Source organism: Odocoileus virginianus, unplaced genomic scaffold (assembly GCF_023699985.2).
Source record: "Odocoileus virginianus isolate 20LAN1187 ecotype Illinois unplaced genomic scaffold, Ovbor_1.2 Unplaced_Scaffold_17, whole genome shotgun sequence".
NCBI lineage: Eukaryota > Metazoa > Chordata > Mammalia > Artiodactyla > Cervidae > Odocoileus > Odocoileus virginianus.
The window spans coordinates 586,125-605,530 of NW_027224279.1; the positions used below are offsets into that span (position 1 = coordinate 586,125).

The 19,406-nt window shown below is 39.9% G+C and overlaps 1 protein-coding gene across 1 annotated transcript in view; it reads right to left on the bottom strand.

Annotated features, from left to right (window-relative positions):
* Window positions 1–19,406, bottom strand: part of LANCL2 (LanC like glutathione S-transferase 2) — a 95,272-nt gene that overhangs the window by 18,988 nt on the left and 56,878 nt on the right. Inside the window, exons 3-6 of the mRNA XM_070462896.1 lie at window positions 15,768–15,975; window positions 14,762–14,909; window positions 13,275–13,421; window positions 10,173–10,355 (exon numbers count right to left, since the gene is read on the bottom strand). Coding sequence (XP_070318997.1) covers window positions 10,173–10,355; window positions 13,275–13,421; window positions 14,762–14,909; window positions 15,768–15,975 — 686 coding nt within the window. The remainder of the gene's footprint in view (window positions 1–10,172; window positions 10,356–13,274; window positions 13,422–14,761; window positions 14,910–15,767; window positions 15,976–19,406) is intronic.

Sequence of the window (19,406 nt, forward strand, 5' to 3'; positions counted from 1 at the left end):
ACAGAGACTGAGACAGAACTGTGTTTGAGCATCTCCTGTGGAGGTTCGGGTCAGCAGCGGACTGTCACAGGGACAGAGGCTCTGGGTGCAGCAGACTTGGGTGTGGCATAAGCCCTCTTGGAGGAGGTCACCATTAACCCCACCATAGAGCTGCCAGAACTTACACAGGACTGGGAAATAGACTCTTGGAGGGCACAAACAGAACCTTGTGCACCAGGACCCAGGAGAAAGGAGCAGTGACCCCACAAGAGACTGACCCAGACTTGCCCGTGAGTGTCCAGGAGTCTCCAGCAGAGGCGTGGGTTGGTGGTGGCCTGCTGCAGGGTTGGGGGCACTGAGTGTAGCAGTGCATGCATGGGACCTTTGTGAAGGAGGTCACCATTATCTTCATTACCTCCACCATAGTTTGAAGTAAAAGTGAAGCCGTTCAGTTCTGTCCGACTCTTTGCGACGCCATGGACTGTAGCCTACCAGTCTCCTGTGTCCATGGGATTTTCCAGGCAAGAATATTGGAGTGGGTTTCCTTTTCCAGGAGATCTTCCCAACCCAGGGATTAAACCTGCATCTCCTACATCTGAGCCACCAGGGAAGTCACTCCACCATAGACTGGTCCCAATCAGCAGGGAGGGAATAGCAGGGAGGGAACACAGCTCCAGCCGTCAACAGAAAATTGGGTTGGATTCACTGAGCATGGCCCCACCCCTCAGAACAAGACCCAGTTTCCCCCTCAGTCGGTCTATCCCATCAGGAACCTTCCATAAGCCTCTTGTCCTTCTCCATCAATGGCAGACAGACTGAAAACCACAATCACAAAAAAACAACCAATCTAATCACATGTATCACAGCTTTGTCTAACTAAATGAAACTATTACCATGCTGTGTAGGGTCACCCAAGACAGATGGATCATGGTGGAGAGTTCTGACAAAATGTGGTCCACTGGAGAAGGGAATGGTAAACCACTTCAGTATTCTTGCCTTGAGAACCCCATGAACAGTATGAAAAGGCAAAATGATAGGACACTGAAAGAGGAACTCCCCAGGTCGGCAGGTGCCCAGTATGCTACTGGAGATCAGTGGAGAAATAACTCCAGAAAGAATGAAGGGATGGAGCCAAAGCAAAAACAACACCCAGTTGTGGATGTGACTGGTGATGGAAGCAAGGTCCAATGCTGTAAAGAGCAATATTGCATAGGAACCTGGAATGTTAAGTCCATGAATCAAGGCAAATTGGAAGTGGTCAAACAGGAGATGGCAAGAGTGAACGTTGACATTTTAGGAATCAGCGAACTAAAATGGAATGGAACAGGTGAATTTAACCCAGATGACCATTATATCTACTACTGTGGGCAAGAATCCCATAGAAGGGATTCTTCATCATAGTCAACAAGAGTCCGAAATGCAGTACTTGGATGCAATCTCAAAAATGACAGAATGATCTCTGTTCATTTCCAAGGCAAACCATTTAATATCACAGTAATCCAAGTCTATGCCCCGACCAGTAATGCTGAAGAAGTTGAAGTTGAATGGTTCTATGAAGACTTACAAGATAACCTAGAACTAACACCCCAAAAAGATGTCTTTTTCATTATAGGGGACTGGAATGCAAAAGAAGGAAGTCAAGAAACACCTGGAGAAACAGGCAAGTTTGGCCTTGGAAAACAGAATGAAGCAGGGCAAAGGCTAATAGAGTTTTGCCAAGAGAATGCACTGGTCATAGTAAACACCCTCTTCCAACAACACAAGAGAAGACTCTACACATGGACATCACCAGATGGTCAACACCAAAATCAGATTGATTATATTCTTTGCAGCCAAAGATGGAGAAGCTCTATACAGTCAGCAAAAACAAGACCAGGAGCTGACTGGCTCAGATCATGAACTACTTATTGCAAAATTCAGACTAAATTGAAGAAAGTAGGGAAAACCACTAGACCACTCAGGTATGACCTAAGTCAAATCCCTAATGTTCATACAGTGGAAGTGAGAAATAGATTAAAGGGACTAGATCTGATAGAGTGCCTGATGAACTATGGACGGAGGTTTGTGACATTGTACAGGAGGCAGGGAGCAAGATCATTCCCAAGAAAAAGAAATGCAAAAAAGCAAAATGGCTGTCTAAGGAGGCCTTACAAATAGCTGTAAGAAGAAGAGAAGCAAAAAACAAAGGAGAAAAGGAAAGATACACCCACTTGAAAGCTGAGTTCCAAAGAATAGCAAGGAGAGATAGAAAGCCTTCCTCAGTGATCATTGCAAAGAAATAGAGGAAAAGAACAGAATGGGAAAGACTGGAGATATCTTCAAGAAAATTAGAGACACCCAGGGAACATTTCATGCAAAGATGGGCTCAATGAAGGACAGAAATGGTAGGGACCTAACAAAAGCAGAAGATATTACAAAGAGGTGGCAAGAATATACAGAAGAACTGTACAAAAAAGATCTTCATGACCCAGATGGTATGATCACTCACCTAGAGTCAGACATCCTGGAATGTGAAGTCAAGTAAGTGGGTCTTAGGAAGCATCACTCTGAAAAAAGCTAGCGGGGGTGATGGAATTTCAGTTGAGCTATTTCAAATCCTAAAAGATGATGCTGTGAAAGTGTTGCACTCAATATGCCAGCAAATTTGGAAAACTCAGCAGTGGCCACGGGACTGGAAAATGTCTGTTTTCATTCCAATCCCAAAGAAAGGCAATGCCAAAGAATGATCAAACTGCCAATAATTGCACTCATCTCACATGCTAGTAAGTTCAGTTCAGTTCAGTCGCTCAGTCGTGTACAACTCTTTGTGACCCCATGTACATCAGCATGCCAGGCCTCCCTGTCCATCACAAACTCCCGGAGTTTACTCAAACTCATGCCCATCAAGTCGGTGATGCCATCCAGCCATCTCATTCTCTGTCGTCCCCTTCTCCTCCTGCCCCCAATCCCTCCCAGCATCAGGGTCTTTTCCAATGAGTCAACTCTTCACATGAGGTGACCAAAGTATTGGAGTTTCAGCTTCAGCATCAGTCCTTCCAATGAACACCCAGGACTTATCTCCTTCAGGATGGACTGGTTGGATCTCCTTGCAGTCCAAGGGACTCTCAAGAGTCTTCTCCAACACCACAGTTCAAAAGCATCAATTCTTTGGCACTCAGCTTTCTTCACAGTCCAACTCTCACATCCATACATGACCACTGGAAAACCATAGCCTTGACAAGACGGACCTTTGTTAGCAAAGTAATGTCTCTGCTTTTTAATATGCTGTCTAGGTTGGCCATAACTTTCCTTCCAAGGAGTAGCGTCTTTTAATTTCATGGCTACAGTCACCATCTGCAGTGATTTTGGAGCCCCCCAAAATAAAGTCTGACACTGTTTCCACTGTCTCCTCATCTATTTCCCATGAGGTGATGGGACCAGATGCGATGATCTAAGTTTTCTGAACATTGAGCTTTAAGCCAATGTTTTCACTCTCCTCTTTACCTTTCATCAAGAGGCTCTTTAGTTCTTCTTCACTTTCTGCCATAAGGGTGGTGTCATCTGCATATCTGAGGTTATTGATATTTTTTCTGGAAATCTTGATTCCAGCTTGTGCTTCTTCCAGCCCAGCATTTCTCATGATGTATTCTGCATATAAGTTAAATAAGCAGGGTGACAATATAAAGCCTTGATGTACTCCTTTTCCTATTTGGAACCAGTCTGTTGGTCTATGTCCAGTTCTAACTGTTACTTCCTGACCTGCATACAGGTTTCTCAAGAGACAGGTCAGGTGGTCTGGTATTCCCATCTCCTTCAGAGTTTTCCACAGTTTATTGTGATCCACACAGTCAAAGGCTTTGGCGTAGTCAATAAAGCAGAAATAGATTTTTTTTGGAACTCTCTTGCTTTTTCGGTGATCCAGCGGATATTGGCAATTTGATCTCTGGTTCCTCTGCCTTTTCTAAATCCAGCTTGAACATCTGGAAGTTCTCGGTTCACATATTACTGAAGCCTGGTTTGGAGAATTTTGAGCATTACTTTACTAGCGTGTGAGATGAGTGCAACTGTGCGGTAGTTTCATCATTCTTTGGGATTGCCTTTCTTAGGGATTGGAATGAAAACGGACCTTTTCCAGTCCTGTGGCCACTGCTGAGTTTTCCAAATTTGCTGACATATTGAGTGCAGCACTTTCACAGCATCACCTTTCAGGATATGAAATAGCTCAACTGGAATTCCATCAGATCCACTAGCTTTGTTCGTAGTGATGCTTTCTAAGGCCCACTTGACTTCACATTCCAGGATGTCTGGCTGTAGGTGAGTGATCACACCATTGTGATTATCTGGGTCGTTAAAATCTTTTTTGTACAGTTCTTCTGTGTATTCTTGCCACCTCTTCTTAATATCTTCTGCTGTCTCTGTTAGGTCCATACCATTTCTGTCCTTTATTGAGCCCATTTTTGCATGAAATGTTCCCTTGGTATCTCTAATTTTCTTGAAGAGATCTCTAGTCTTTCCCATTCTGTTGTTTTCCTCTATTTCTTTGCACTGATCACTGAGGAAGGCTTTCTTATCTCTCCTGGCTATTCTTTGGAACTCTGCATTCAAATGGGAATATCTTTCCTTTTCTCCTTTGCTTTTCACTTCTCTTCTTTTCACAGCTATTTGTAAGGCCTCCTCAGACAACCATTTTGCCTTTTTGCATTTCTTTTCCATGGGGATGGTCTTGATCCCTGTCTCCTGTACAATGTCACGAACCTCTGTCCATAGTTCATCAGGCTCTCTGTCTATCAGATCTAGTCCCTTAAATCTATTTCTCACTTCCACTGTATATTCATAAGGGATTTGATTTAGGTCATACCTGAATGGTCTAGTGGTTATCCCTACCCTCTTCAGTTTAAGTCTGGATTTGGCAATAAGGAGCTCATGATCTGAGCCAGTCAGCTTCTGGTCTTGTTTTTGCTGACGTATAGAGCTTCTCCATCAACACAAGAGAAGACTCTACACATGGACATCACCAGATGGTCAACACCAAAATCAGATTGATCATATTCTTTGCAGCCAAAGATGGAGAAGCTCTATACAGTCAGCAAAAAACATGCTAGTAAAGTAATGCTCAAAATTCTCCAAGCCAGGCTTCAGCAATATGTGAACTGTGAACTTCCAGATGTTCAAGCTGGTTTTAGAAAAGGCAGAGGAACCAGAGATCAAATTGCCAACATCCGCTGGATCATTGAAAAAGCAAGAGAGTTCCAGAAAAACATCTATTTCTGCTTTATTGACTATTATAAAGCCTTCGCCTGTGTGGATCATCACAAGCTGTGGAAAATTCTGAAAGATAGGCATACCAGACCACCTGACCTGCCTCTTGAGAAATCTGTATGCAGGTCAGTGAAAGGTTGTTGCTGAACCACAAAAAGACACCGGGATTCTTGGCCTCCGGAGGAGGAGAATTCAATCTGGGGCCAGAGACAGGCTTGATCGCTCAGAGCTTTGTAATAAAGCGTTATTAAAGTATAAAGGAGATAGAGAAAGCTTTTGACATAGGCATTAGAAGCCAGCAGAAAGAATACCCCCTTGCTAGTGTTAGCTATGGAGTTAAATACTCTCCAATGAATCAAAAGAATGTCTGGAAGTTGTAAAGACCTCACCAGACCTACTCCCATAATTTACATTTTAAGATAACAGGATTAGCCAGAAGGTTTAATCCAGAGACTGTCCTCAGGCAGGATACATTATTGTTATATAATCCTAAGGAATGTAGAGGGAAAAAAAGTTTGTCCTTTCTTCCTCCTTGAGAATTCCAGACCCCTCTCTCCTTGGGGACCCCTAGACTTATCAACCTGCCTAGGAAATGACTCTCTCATCAGGAAGCAACAGTTAGAACTGGACATGGAACAACAGACTGGTTCCAAATCAGGAAAAGGAGTACGTCAAGGCTGTATATTGTCACCCTGCTTATTTAACTTATATGCAGAGTATATCATGAGAAATGCTGGGCTGGATGAAGCACAAGCTGGAATCAAGACTGCTGGGAGAAATATCAATAACCTCAGATATGCAGATGACACCACCCTTATGGCAGAAAGTGAAGAAAAACTGAAGAGCCTCTTGATGAAAGGTAAAGAGGAGAGTGAAAAAGTTGGCTTAAAGCTCAACATTCAGAAAACTAAGATCATGGCATCCGGTCCCATCACTTCATGGCAAATAGATGGAGAAACAGTGGCAGACTTTATTTTTTGGGGGCTCCAAAATCACTGCAGATGGTGACTGCAGCCATGAAATTAAAAGACACTTACTCCTTGGAAGAAAAGCTATGACCAACCTAGATAGCATATTAAAAAGCAGAGACATTACATTGCCAACAAAGGTCCATCTAGTCAAGGCTATGGTTTTTCCAGTAGTCATGTATGGATGTGAGAGTTGGACTATAAAGAAAGCTGAGCGCTGAAGAATTGATGCTTTTGAACTGTGGTGTTGGAGAAGACTCTTCAGAGTCCCTTGGACTGCAAGGAGATCCAACCAGTCCATCCTAAAGAAAATCAGTCCTGAATATTCATTGGAAGGACTGATGCTGAAGCTGAAACTCCAATACTTTGACCACCTGATGTGAGGAACTGACTCATTAGAAAAGACCCTGATGCTGGGAAAGATTGAAGGTGGGAGAAGAAGGGGACGACAGAGGATGCGATGGCTGGATGGCATCACCGACTTAATGGACATGAGTTTGAGTAAACTCCGGGAGTTGGTGATGGGCAGGGAAGCCTGGTGTGCTGCAGTCCATGGGGTTGCAAGGAGTCGGACATGACTGAGCGACTGAACTGAAAAAAATGTGCAAACAGATATAACTACAGAGTCAACAGAGAAGTTAATATGGAATTCCAGAAAAAAATCCAATTAATCTCTCCTACCTCCCTAAAATGGAAGAAAGAAAACACAAAGGAGGAAAAAAAAGTCCCAAGATGTAGCCAATAGAAACCTATGGGAAAATGGCAGAGCTAAACCCAAGCATGTAAATATTGTTAAACCAAACTTTCAGATTAAAGGCTGAGATCATTAAAATTGCATTGCTAGACAAGGCCCAACTATGAAGAGACACAATTTAAATATAAAGACATCAAAAACTATAAAACATTGCTGACATAAATGAAAGAAAATACAAACAGTGGAAACCATATTTGTGGATAGGATCACTCAAAATCGATATCAAATCTACCAAAATGATCTATAAATTGACTGCAGTCTCAGTCATAATCCCAATAGGCCTCTTTTGCAGAGGTTGATAAACTGATATCTGAATTTTATATTTAAATGCAAAGGATCTAGGATATTTAAAACAATTCTGAAAAAGAAAAACAAAGCTGAAGTCTTAAATTACCTGATTTCAAAGCTTAAAGATAGCGTAATCCAAACAATATGGTATCATGGTGACAGATAAAGAGGCCAAAATAACAGAATAGAGAGCCCAGATATAAATTTATGCTTACTGGGTAATTTGATCTTTGAACTAGTGCCTCTATGGGTACCAAATCAATCAATTGGGGAAATAAGTCTGCAACAAACAATGTGGGAACAATCAAACACTCCTACAGTGAGAAAAAGAGCCTCAGTCCTTCATAAAGCATATAAAACTTAATTTGAGACAATTCTAAATATAAAATCTAAATCCATGAAGAATGTAGGAGAATACTGTCTGTATAACCTGGGAGTGAGTAAAATTTCTTAGACAAGATTTAGAAAGTAGTTGCCATTAAAAAAAAGAAAACAAAACACTGATAAGGTAGACTTCATCAGAATTTAAAACTGGATTCATTAAAAGATACCATACAGAATACTAAGTTAGGCTGACTACAGACTGAGAGAAGTTATTTCCAAAACATATCTGTGAAAGGACTTACAACCAGAACATAGGAAGAATTTTTATAACTCAATAATAAAAAGATAAAAAATAAATAAAACAATGTGGGGAAAAGATATGAATAGACACTTAACAAAAATATACAATTAACCTTTAAACAATATGGGGGCTGGGGTACTAGCCCCCACCCAGTTGAAAATCCTTATATAACTTTACAGTGGGACCCATCTGTATGCCATTCTGTATCCTCATTCAACCCATCGTGGACTGTGTTATACCACAGTACTGTATATATTGAAAAAAATCCAAATATGTGGCCCCACAAAGCTCAAACCTGTGCTGCTAAAGGTTCAACTGTACAAACAACCCATGAGCACAAGCAAAATTGTTCGATATTATTAATCATCACGAAAACATAAATCAAAACCAGAATGAAATGAAGATAACTTTCAACACCAAGAGTAGGCAGAGATGTGCAGCAACTGGAATTCTCTTATATTGCTGACTGAATGTAAAAATGGTACAGCCCTTTAAGAAAAGCTCTAGCAGTGTCTTATGAAACTAAACAAGTCACTTTCTGATCCAGCAATTCCACTCTTAGTTATCATATTTATCAGCCCCTAAAGAAATGCAAACATACGTCTACAAATAAAGACCTGTACAAGAATGTTCACTATAGCTTATCATAGTAGTAAAAAAACCAGAAACAACTGAACAACAAAGAGATAAACTAGTATGTCTATAATGATGCTTGATATCAGGAAGGTGCCAGAATCCAGAGGAAGAAGGAAAGAAAGTATAGTTTGAAAATAATCTCTCCAGGTGATTCTGACAAACACCACCTAGAAGAAAGATAGTCCATGTTAGAAATAATCAACTAACAAATGAGATTTGAGGGAATAATTTATATGAAAACATTTTCTGATGAAAAGTTAAGGTCAAGAGTTGACCATCAAGATGCATTTCTAATAGTTCTACAGTGGAAATTACAGAGCAGGACTGTGGGTACAGGAAGGGAAGGTATGGTTTTTTCACACATTTAACCCCGAATCAAAGGATAACTTTGATATCACTTTGCTATGACTTACATGGTTTTCTTGGGCAATATATTTACTTTTTCAAATATAACTTTATTTGACCAATGTTAGTATTTGTTCATTAGTGGCTGAGTCCGCACAAACTGCTAATGCCCAAAGGCTTAAATGTGTGGTTAGAAGGTGGAAGATTTTGTTACTATAATGTATAATTTACCATAAAGAACTGATTGTAGAAAAGTGAAAGTGTTAGTTGCTCAGTCATGTCCAGCTCTTTGTAACCCCATGGACTGTAGTTCACTAGGCTCCTCTGTCCATGAGATTCTCTAGGCAAGAATACTGGAGTGGGTAGCCACTCCTTTCTCCAGAGGATCTTCTCAACCCAGTAATCAAAACCAGGTCTCCTGCACTGCAGGCAGATTCTTCGCCATCCAAGCTAACACGGAAACTCACTGATTGGAGCTATTCATCAAAATAGCTTCCATCCATGAGGTCCACAAATGTCCACAAACGTAACCGTTAGGAAATCACTTTCAATTAACAAAATTCCTAATACATCACAGAAATAGTATTAAAAATCTTGACATTTCTTCCAAGACCATCTAAAATATTACATAATTTCAAATAATACATGTTCATACCAAGAAGAGTATACCCTATGTGAAATGTGAGTAGCAGCGATAGGAGGGGAAATCAAACATCAACTATTACAAAGATGCATTAAAAAGAAAAGTAAAATTGCTTCTCAATTTTATATGATAATTTCAATTTACATGGTAATTCTAAATCCAGGAGAGAAATAACAGTATTCTTAACACTGTGCACAGACAGATCAAGAGTCTACTACAGTTCATCAGTAAAGTCAAGGCACTGCCTAATTTCCAATAATACCCTGTATGTGTGAAATTTGGCATGCCAAGTCCATCTTTTATAAATAATTTTATAATAATTTTAAATTCAGATTTAAAAGTTCCCAAATCATCATCCTGCAACAAAGGTGTATTCAAGGAAGGAAATGAAATGATGTGAAGTCAAACAAAAAGCACTGTGGCTATAATGCTACCTCCTACCTTACTGGTTATTCATACTTATGTCATCTAGGTTTTCTTTTACACATAAATATAATTCTGGTTAAGACACACAAACACACTTACAGCTCTAACTATAGTGGGGATGAACAGTGAAAGATTTTCTGTTTACTAGTAGAAATGTTAGCCCTAAAATGTTTTTAGTTTACAAGCAAATGCGATTACTGAGACCAAACCTCACTCGGTGGTGCACACCATCTGCACATCGGGAGCCAAGCGCGCGGCCCGGGCACTGACCTTGTGCGCCTGCATGAGCATGTGGATGACGCCGGGAGCCCCGTGGCACCAGTGCACCAGTCGGTCCGTCTCATTGCTCAGTGAGGACGGGTAATTCCCAGACCGGAATCTTTTGTGGCGCATATAGTCAATACTAGGTTTCACCATTTCTGTCAAGGTTTCTTGGTCCACTTTTGCTGCTGGCTTTTAAACAAATAAAAAATTTAATTAATTTTTCCATAAGCTTTTTTTTTTAAACCTATATTGTGGTTAATATAGTTAAGCATCAATTACCTAGAATACTGAGGAACATATGAAACTAGAATTAATTTACCTCTCTGGTTACTTAAGGCCTGGGCAGACCTTTGCATCAATACTTGCTGAGGCTGCAGATGAAGCTGAAGGCTGTCCGCTGGGGATTCCCTCTTGCTCAGGGGAGGCCTTCAACTGACTGGACAAAGCCCACCCACGTGCAGAGAACAGACTTCTTTACCAGAAGTCAACCTGTTTAAATGTAAACATCACCTACACACCCTCACAGAAATACCCAGAGTAACGTCTGACTAGATGTCTGGGCACCAGAGCCCAGTCAAGTTAACATAAAATTACCCATCACAGACAACTGGGGACTTTCATACACCTATATCTACAAATCTTTTATCTGAGCTATTTCTATAAAAGAGACTTCAATTCCCTATGTTGAGGCGGTGAGGCTCTGACAGCTGGGCTGGGGGAAGGTGCTGGGGAGAGGCGGGCCGTGGCCTCAGCGAGGTCTCCTTGCTGACCGTGGGAACGGTCACAGAGCCCGGCCTTCAGTTCTGTGCTTCACCTCAAGTCTCATCTACACCTGGCTTTCTGGAGCTAAAAGAACTCGGCTTACTCTTTCAGCCTACTTCCTGTTATCTCTAGTCACGTCGCTGTGTAGGGTGGTCCCTGCAGAGGCCCAGGTGGGCTCCACGGAGGCTTTCAAAGACGCCCTCCTGGGGCCCAGGCTCACTCTCCACCTGCACACGTGTCCGGCGCTGCCTCTGAGGGCACTTAAGCTCCTAAGTGCAGGGCTCCGTGGGACTACCGGCTTCTTCTAGCTGGCGTCCTCATCCTCAGGCACCTTGTGCAACCATCCTGTCCTCTCAGGTCGCCTCCTGTTCCTTTGGTCCTTCATCTGCTCTCAGTCTACATACTTGTCTAGTGGGGCTGCAGGAGTCTCCAAGTCTCATCAAAGACGCTGGGCATCAGTTTTCTGTTTTCCTTGATGTTTTGAGATGATTTTCAAGAACTGTTCTTTATTCTTCATTGTAAAGTGGAGCTCTGTTCAAGTGATATTTTGAAAGTTTTTGTGTATGCTGTTCCGACAGCTGTTCAGATGAAACCACATAGGAGCCCCCACGTGGTCAGGCCGGCACCACTGGGGAGAGACGTGCGTGGCCAGGCTCACGAGACCAGCTCCGGTACATCACTGCTTGGTGATCCGGAAGAGAATGCTGACATCAATGTCTAAACAGTATCCTTTACAAAACAGTGTCTCTATGTTCGTCACTTTAAAAGTAGATGAATTGAAAATTTTATGATGTGTGATTTTCTCAAGGAACCCCCTAATATCTAGCAAAATTAAACGAAACACCTAAAACTAAATTATTGGTGATTTTCTTATGATTATGTTCCCACTATTATGTTTACCACTTTTAAAAAAGAATCAAAGGCCACTGTTATAAATGTTTCTCTGAGAAAAGAGAGAAAAACCAGACAGTCTACCAACTGTCTAGAACAACATTGCCATTTTAAAATGAGACATGGAATTCTGGCTGCTTGGGAACATGTCTGAACTAAGACAAAATTCACAAATTGGAATATATAGGTGTTTTACTTTCTACAATGATAACCAAGCATACTTAATCACCAGAAAAAGGAGTTCTAGTCCTAGGCAGATAGGAATTTCCCATTTTCCTTTAGTGAGTACCAGCATGGCGCAAAAGGTAAAAATAAAAAAGGCATCTGTAAATAAAAATTTTATAAAGGAATATATGGGCTTTTAATTAAAAAGATCTAAATTCTCATCCATGTTCCTTGACATACTAGCTTTGTAATTTTGAATAAGTTTATAAAGTACTCTGTTATGGGTGTGGTAGAATTAAAAAAAGGCTTAATTGGAAAAAAAAGTACAGCCAGACCTTGTTTTATTCGTCTTTGTTTTATTGTGCTGCATTTGTGTTTTTAAAAAACTGAAAGTTTGTGACAACTCTGAATCAAGCAAGTCTATTGGCACCACTTTTTCCAACAGGATTTGCTCATTTTGTTTCTCGGTGAAACATTTTGGTAATCCTCACAATATTTCACACTTTTTCACTGTTATTATATTTGATATAGTGATATACGATCAGTGACCTGTGATATAACTACTGCAAAAAGATCACCAATCACTGAAGGTTCAGATGACAGTTCAGCATTTTTTAGCAATAAAGTATTTTAAAATTCAGGTATGTACATGTTTTTTAAGGACATAGTAGTATTGCACACTTTAGACTACATTAATATGTAAACGTAACTTACACACTCACTGGAAAGCCAAGAAACATGACTTCCTTCACTGCGACATCTGCTTTGCTGCAGCAGTGTGGAACTGAACCTTCGATGTCGCTGAGGTCTGCCCCAGAGGAGGGACTCACAGGCCATAAGGCTGGAGGCAGGCTGAAGCAGTATTTGGTGCGAGGTCTTTGTACTATCAGTACGTGATTCAGCAGACATCAGGGTGATTCAGAGACAAGATCATAACCATAATAACAAACTAGTTAAAAATTTTCAACACAACTGATACCAAGTTGGGGTTATTTGAATATGAAAAAGCCGCTGCCCTAGTCTGCATTCTAGAAGCCTTTTCTGCTTCTTGAAGGTTTTCCCCAATTAAAAGAGCAGGGAAAAATGGACAGAAATAAAGTGTGGGCCACAGACACCTTATCCAGCACAAAACTGCACACAGAATGTACTCTCTCTCAGGAAGTCCCTGCCTGAGGAGTCTTATTTCATTTCAGCCTGCTTGGTTTGTAGTAAAATTTCAGTTCCCGTTCTTGATGCAATCCAGCATTTCATAGTGTGGTTACCGCACTGGAATTACAGACTGTCACTCACCTGCATTAACATGTAGTAGATCCCGGCCATTCCATGGGCTGCTCCGACATACTGCTTCCTGTGCCACTGAAACAACAGGGGGCAGCGCTCCACCTTCTTCTCCTCCCTGGACAAAGCTTTGCCAGATTCAATGATGGCACTGACTACCTACACAGATGATGAGACGGAGAAAGTTTAGAAAACTGACATGTAGTCTGTTTTAGTCTAATTAACAATAACAACATGTCTTTATATACATACATTACTTAAGTTGAAAATCTTTGTATACATAGACTACTTAATCTGAAAATCTTTAATACATAGATGACTTAATCTGAAATGATAAGCACCATTATCTTTATTCTATTAATCAATAAATACAGTCAGGGAGAAATCAGAAGACAATCTCAGAATAGGAAAAGATATTAAGAAGTAGAACCAAGAGATAAAAAGGTCTTTGTATGGACAGTTTACTAGAACCTAGAAAAACCTCCTATAAAAACTATCTTAGACTACTTAGACTCAATATTTTCCCCCAAAAGGCAAGTACACTTGGCCCTCCACATCTGCTGCGGGTTTCACACCGGTGGATTCAACCAACCTCTGAAAAAAATATTGGGGAAAATATATTCCAGAAAGTTCCAAGAATTAAAACTTGAATTGGTTGCATGGGGGCAGCTGTTTGCACAGCATTTACATGGTGTTAGGTATGAATAGTAATCTAGAGATGATTTAAAGTACACAGGAGGATATGCATAGCTCACATGCAAATACTTCATCACTTTATTAAGAGACTTCCGCATCCTGGCATTTTGGTATCCAGAGGGGGTCCTGGAATCAATCCCCAGCAGGTACTAAGGGATAATTGTACATCCACCAACGCTGGAGGAACTGGCTTTATTTATAAACACTCCAGCAATGAGGTTTGCTGCAGGATTTTAGAATGACTATGTGGCAAAGTAGTATTTAACTGTTTCCTCATATCCTCTCTCCCCTCATACTTTTGGTAACAGGACTTCAAGTTTTAGTGAGACATATCGCCTCAGAGATACAGACATGGGGACACAGTCATCTGACGGAGTTCTAGAAGCAGGATGTGTGCACGAGTGTCCTCCAGTGGAGGACGTGCTCACCACGCCCTGGGCTGGGGTTCTCAGTACCTGGCAGATAAGGGCGTGGCCTGAGGATAAGGCAGAACAAGAGGGAAGTGGTCCCTAGCCATATTCACCTTGATTGCCTATCAGTTTAGACACCTCATGAAAGAGAAATAAACATTCTGCTTTAAGCTACTGCGTGGTTTTAGTAAAAACAGCTGAATGAATACAAACTTAATTAAAAAACAAAGTCCCCAGAAGAAAAAATAAAGGAGCTATTTATTAATTTTGTGAGAGGCCTTAGGAAATTACTCTTACCTAGAGGCAGAGTCCAGTCGCTACTATAACTCTATGCTAGCAGACAGGCTGCCTGATGGATAGGAGAGGACTCCCCAACCCACGGCCCCACCGTACCTCTTTGATAGCTGACTCACACACAGCGCCTGGACCTATCTCCGTGTTCACGTAGAGTAAGGCGTACAGATAACCTGCCCGTCCATAAAGCAGCTCATCAGGAAGGTCTGAATCTCGACAGACGATGGTTCTCTGGAGTTGCAAAAGTCTACCCAACAAGAAAAATTCTGTTTACCCAGAGAATGTCTAAAATACCTCTTCCTAAAACTGCAAGTAACCCTATCACTTTAGGAATTATCTGTTATTATTTTTCACTTAAAAATGATTTTTAAAAATATCAAAAAAGAGGGAAAACAACAAAAACTTCCACTACAAAACCAAACAAAAACTTCTCTCTCAGATATAAAAATTAATAATAACACATCTTGCTGTTCAAAAGTTCTATGTTTACTAATATATCTAAACTTTATAGGAATATATACATATAAGAGAAGATACTCAGTTTTGAAACCCAGAATTACAAGAAAATGATTACAAATTTTAGTAAAAATCTTACTAAAATGTAGCCAATGCTTGAGAATTAGCTTGAGTCACCCCATCTTTAACAAACATTAACTGACCAGCACATGCCAGACACTTCACTAGACCATGGCTAGTAGAGACCATGGCTCTGATTCAAAAGAGAATACAAACCAATATATGCAAAAGCTTACATTCCCTATGTTTCATAACAACTGAACCTAAGAATACCTCAGTTATTATAGTGAATCTAAGGCATATAAGCTAATTTTCATGCACTGAAGGCGACCAAAAATTACTTAGGAAAAAAACATGTTTACGCTCTTCCCTCAAATTAAGACAAACACATGCTTGGATAGAAAAGCAGCAAACAATCCCAATATTGAGCCCAATCAGGCTCAAGATTAATTTTCAAACTTTTTCTACTTGGAAAGAACTATTTGCAAGAGCAGGTGAATTAAAAGAGAAATTCATTTTCATTTTTTGAGTTTCTTTCTACATCAATACTGAGAATTTGGAAAAAACACTTCCAGTAGTAAAAACTCACTTTGTGATGCATTCCTGGGACTCACAATCACTTTTGAGTTTATGATATACAACAGCTCCAACGGCCAGGGGCCCAGCATCTCCACAGAGGAAAGTGACCCTTCGGCCATTCAGATTCCGAAGTGTTCTCTTTACATAATCCAGGGATCGGAGCAAATAGGACTGGTCACATGTAACCCGGTACAACTGCAGGTACAAAAGGGCTATGCCTGGAATAGTCCCCCACCCCCACAAAAAAAGACAAACATTACAGCCTTTCCTTTTTATCATCAGGACATTAATTCACAATTACATAAAACTCCTACACAAAGTCTACACTTTTGAAGGGGTGACATCAAAAAAATCACATATGTTTCTTAAAAATGAGAGGGAAAAAATAAAACAGGGTAGAAAAAAATGTAGACAAGTTTAAATGTTGCCAATTGCTCTAACACAATGATTTAGTAACTCCTAGTATAAGAGAAATGTAGGACTTCCCACTCATTCCCCTTCAATTTTCATTTCTCTCAAGGTTGTACTTATTTTCCTTTGCTAACTTGGGTCCTTTTCTTCTTACTTCTCATATAATAATGTCATCCTCCTATCTTATGTCAAATTACATGATTGCTTTTGTGAATTTTATACCCTCTTCTTTCAAATATCTATTTATCACAATTTTTCAATTTTCTTTAGTGACCAACCAACAAGTTTACCCAGCTCATCACTTATGGAATAGCCACATGATGCAGTTTAAGGTAGTGAATTCACAAGACATAGCTTATTACCTATCCAACTTTCCTATGTTAGATCAAAGAACAGATCTGGTTACTCAAGGTAACCAGAGAGGTGTCTTTTTCTGAAAATCTAAGAGGGATGAACTATATGGCTTCTAAGGAAGCATGCTATTATTCCTGGGCTCAGCAAGTCAATGTGACAGGTAAATAATAAATCAACTTGTATAAATATATACCTAATAAAATATACTCAGGAAAAAGTATATTTAAAAATGATATGCTGGTCAAAAGACCAAAAAAAAATCTATTAATGTTTGAATTGAGATTTACTAATATTCTGTTCTTTATCTGATATCCTACTTTCACTTTTTATTTTTCATTTTTCTTTTTAAACTTCTCAAAATAGGTAGCTTCTTTCTTCTTTAATTTTGCTATTCAAGGTATCCTACTTCCATTTAAGATTAACTCTTAACACCCACATATATTTTTTGAGAAGTCCTTTTGTCATTATCCATTGTTTTTACAAGTCATTGTGCAAACAGATACAAAAAGGACACATTTATAAGCCCTAAAAAAGATCCTTCCATATGATTCGCATATGATTTCAAGTGAGTGTTTTCTGTATTCAAAAATTGAAATTATAAACATATAGAAAACAAGTTCAATACCAACAAATTTCAAATATAATAAGCACTATAAAAGGTTCACCAGTACTACCTTACTGACTCAGAAACCCCTAAAAACAGGATAATGAACTGGCCAACTTATGAACCTAAAAATCTATGGTCATAGAAATTCAAAGCTTAAGTATTTTAAAGTAAATGATGACAGGCAAAGTATAAAAAAAGAAGTCATCATGATATTCTGCCCCTGAATAGTTCAGTATGAAAATCTAAAACATACAAACCTTTTCTTAGAAGCCAAATTACCACTGTAACTATCAAAATTAATGATTAGTAAGATTTAGCTGTGTTTATTTTTTCTTTTCTTTTTAGTAAATCTTTGTATCAGTTTCGGCACCAGTATTAACCTTGCTTCATAAAACAATGAGAAGTATTCCTTATTTTCCTGTTCTCTGAAACAGTGTAAGATAGCACTGAGACTCCCTGTTCTTTAAAAAACAAAAACACCGACCCTTTTATTTATTTATTTTACTTTAAAACATTGTACTGGCTTTGCCGTTCATTGACTTGAACCCGCCATGGGTCTCTTTTACTGTTCATTGTTCATTTCCTCCAGTTTTATTGAGGTACAACTGATGAAAGATGTCCTTTTCATTATAGTGGACCGGAATGCAAAAGTAGGAAGTCAAGAAACAACTGGAGAAACAGGCAAGTTTGGCCTTGGAGAACAGAATGAAGCAGGGCAAAGGCGAATAGAGTTTTGCTAAGAGAACGCACTGGTCATAGCAAACACCCTCTTCCAACAACACAAGAGAAGATTCTACACATGGACATCACCAGATGGTCAATACTGAAATCAGATTGATTATATTCTTTGCAGCCAAAGATGGAGAAGCTCTATACAGTCAGCAGAAAAACAAGACCAGAAGCTGACTGTGGCTCAGATCATGAACTCCTTATTGCCAAATTCAGACTTAAATTGAAGAAAGAAGGGAAAACCACTAGACCATTCAGGTATGACCTAAATCAAATCCCTTATGATTATACAGTGGAAGTGAGAAATAGATTCAAGGGACTAGATCAGTGCCTGATGAACTATGGACAGAGGTTCGTGACACTGTACAGGAGACAGGGAGCAAGATCATCCCCAAGAAAAAGAAATGCAAAAAAGCAAAATGGCTGTCTGAGGAGGCCTCACAAATAGCTGTGAAAAGAAGAGAAGTGAAAAGCAAAGGGGAAAGGAAAGATATACCCATTTAAAAGCAGAGTTCCAAAGAACAGCATGGAGAGATAGAAAGCCTTCCTCAGTGATCAGTGCAAAGAAATAGAGGAAAACAACAGAATAGGAAAGACTGGAGATCTCGTCAACAAAATTATACCAAGGGAACATTTCATGCAAAGATGGGCTCAATAAAGGACAGAAATGGTATGGACCTAACAGAAGCAGAAGATATTAAGAAGAGGTGGCAAGAATACACAGAAGAACTGTACAAAAAAGATCTTCAGGACCCAGATAATCACAATGGTGTGACCACTCACCTAGAGCCAGACATCCTGGAATGTGAAGTTAATTAAGTGTGCTTTAGGAAGCATCAATACAAACAAAGCTAGTGGAGGTGATGGAATTCCACTTGAGCTATTTCAAATCCTAAAAGATAATGCTGTGAAAGTGCTGCACTCAATATGCCAGCAAATTTGGAAAACTCAGTAGTGACCACGGGACTGGAAAAGGTCAGTTTTCATTCCAATCCCAAAGAAAGGCAATGCCAAAAATGCTCAAACTACCGCACAACTGCACTCATCTCACACACTAGTAAAGTAATGCTCAAAATTCTCCAAGCCAGGCTTCAGCAATATGTGAACCATGAACTTCCAGATGTTCAAGCTGGTTTTAGAAAAGGCAGAGGAACCAGAGATCAAATTGCCAACATCCACTGGATCATTGAAAAAGCAAGAGAGTTCCAGAAAACATCCATTTCTGCTTTATTGACTATGTCAAAGCCTTTGACTGTGTGAATCACAATAACCTATAGAAAATTCTGAAAGAGATGGGAATATCAGACCACCTGATCTGTCTCTTGAGACACCTGTATGCAGGTCAGGAAGCAACAGTTAGAACTGAACATGGAACAAAAGACTGGTTCCAAATAGGAAATGGAGTACGCCAAGACTGTATATTGTCACTTTGCTTATTTAACTTATATGCAGAGTACATCATGAGAAACGCTGGGCTGGAAGAAGCACAAGCTGGAATCAAGATTGCCAGGAAAAATATCAATAACCTCAGATATGCAGATGACATCA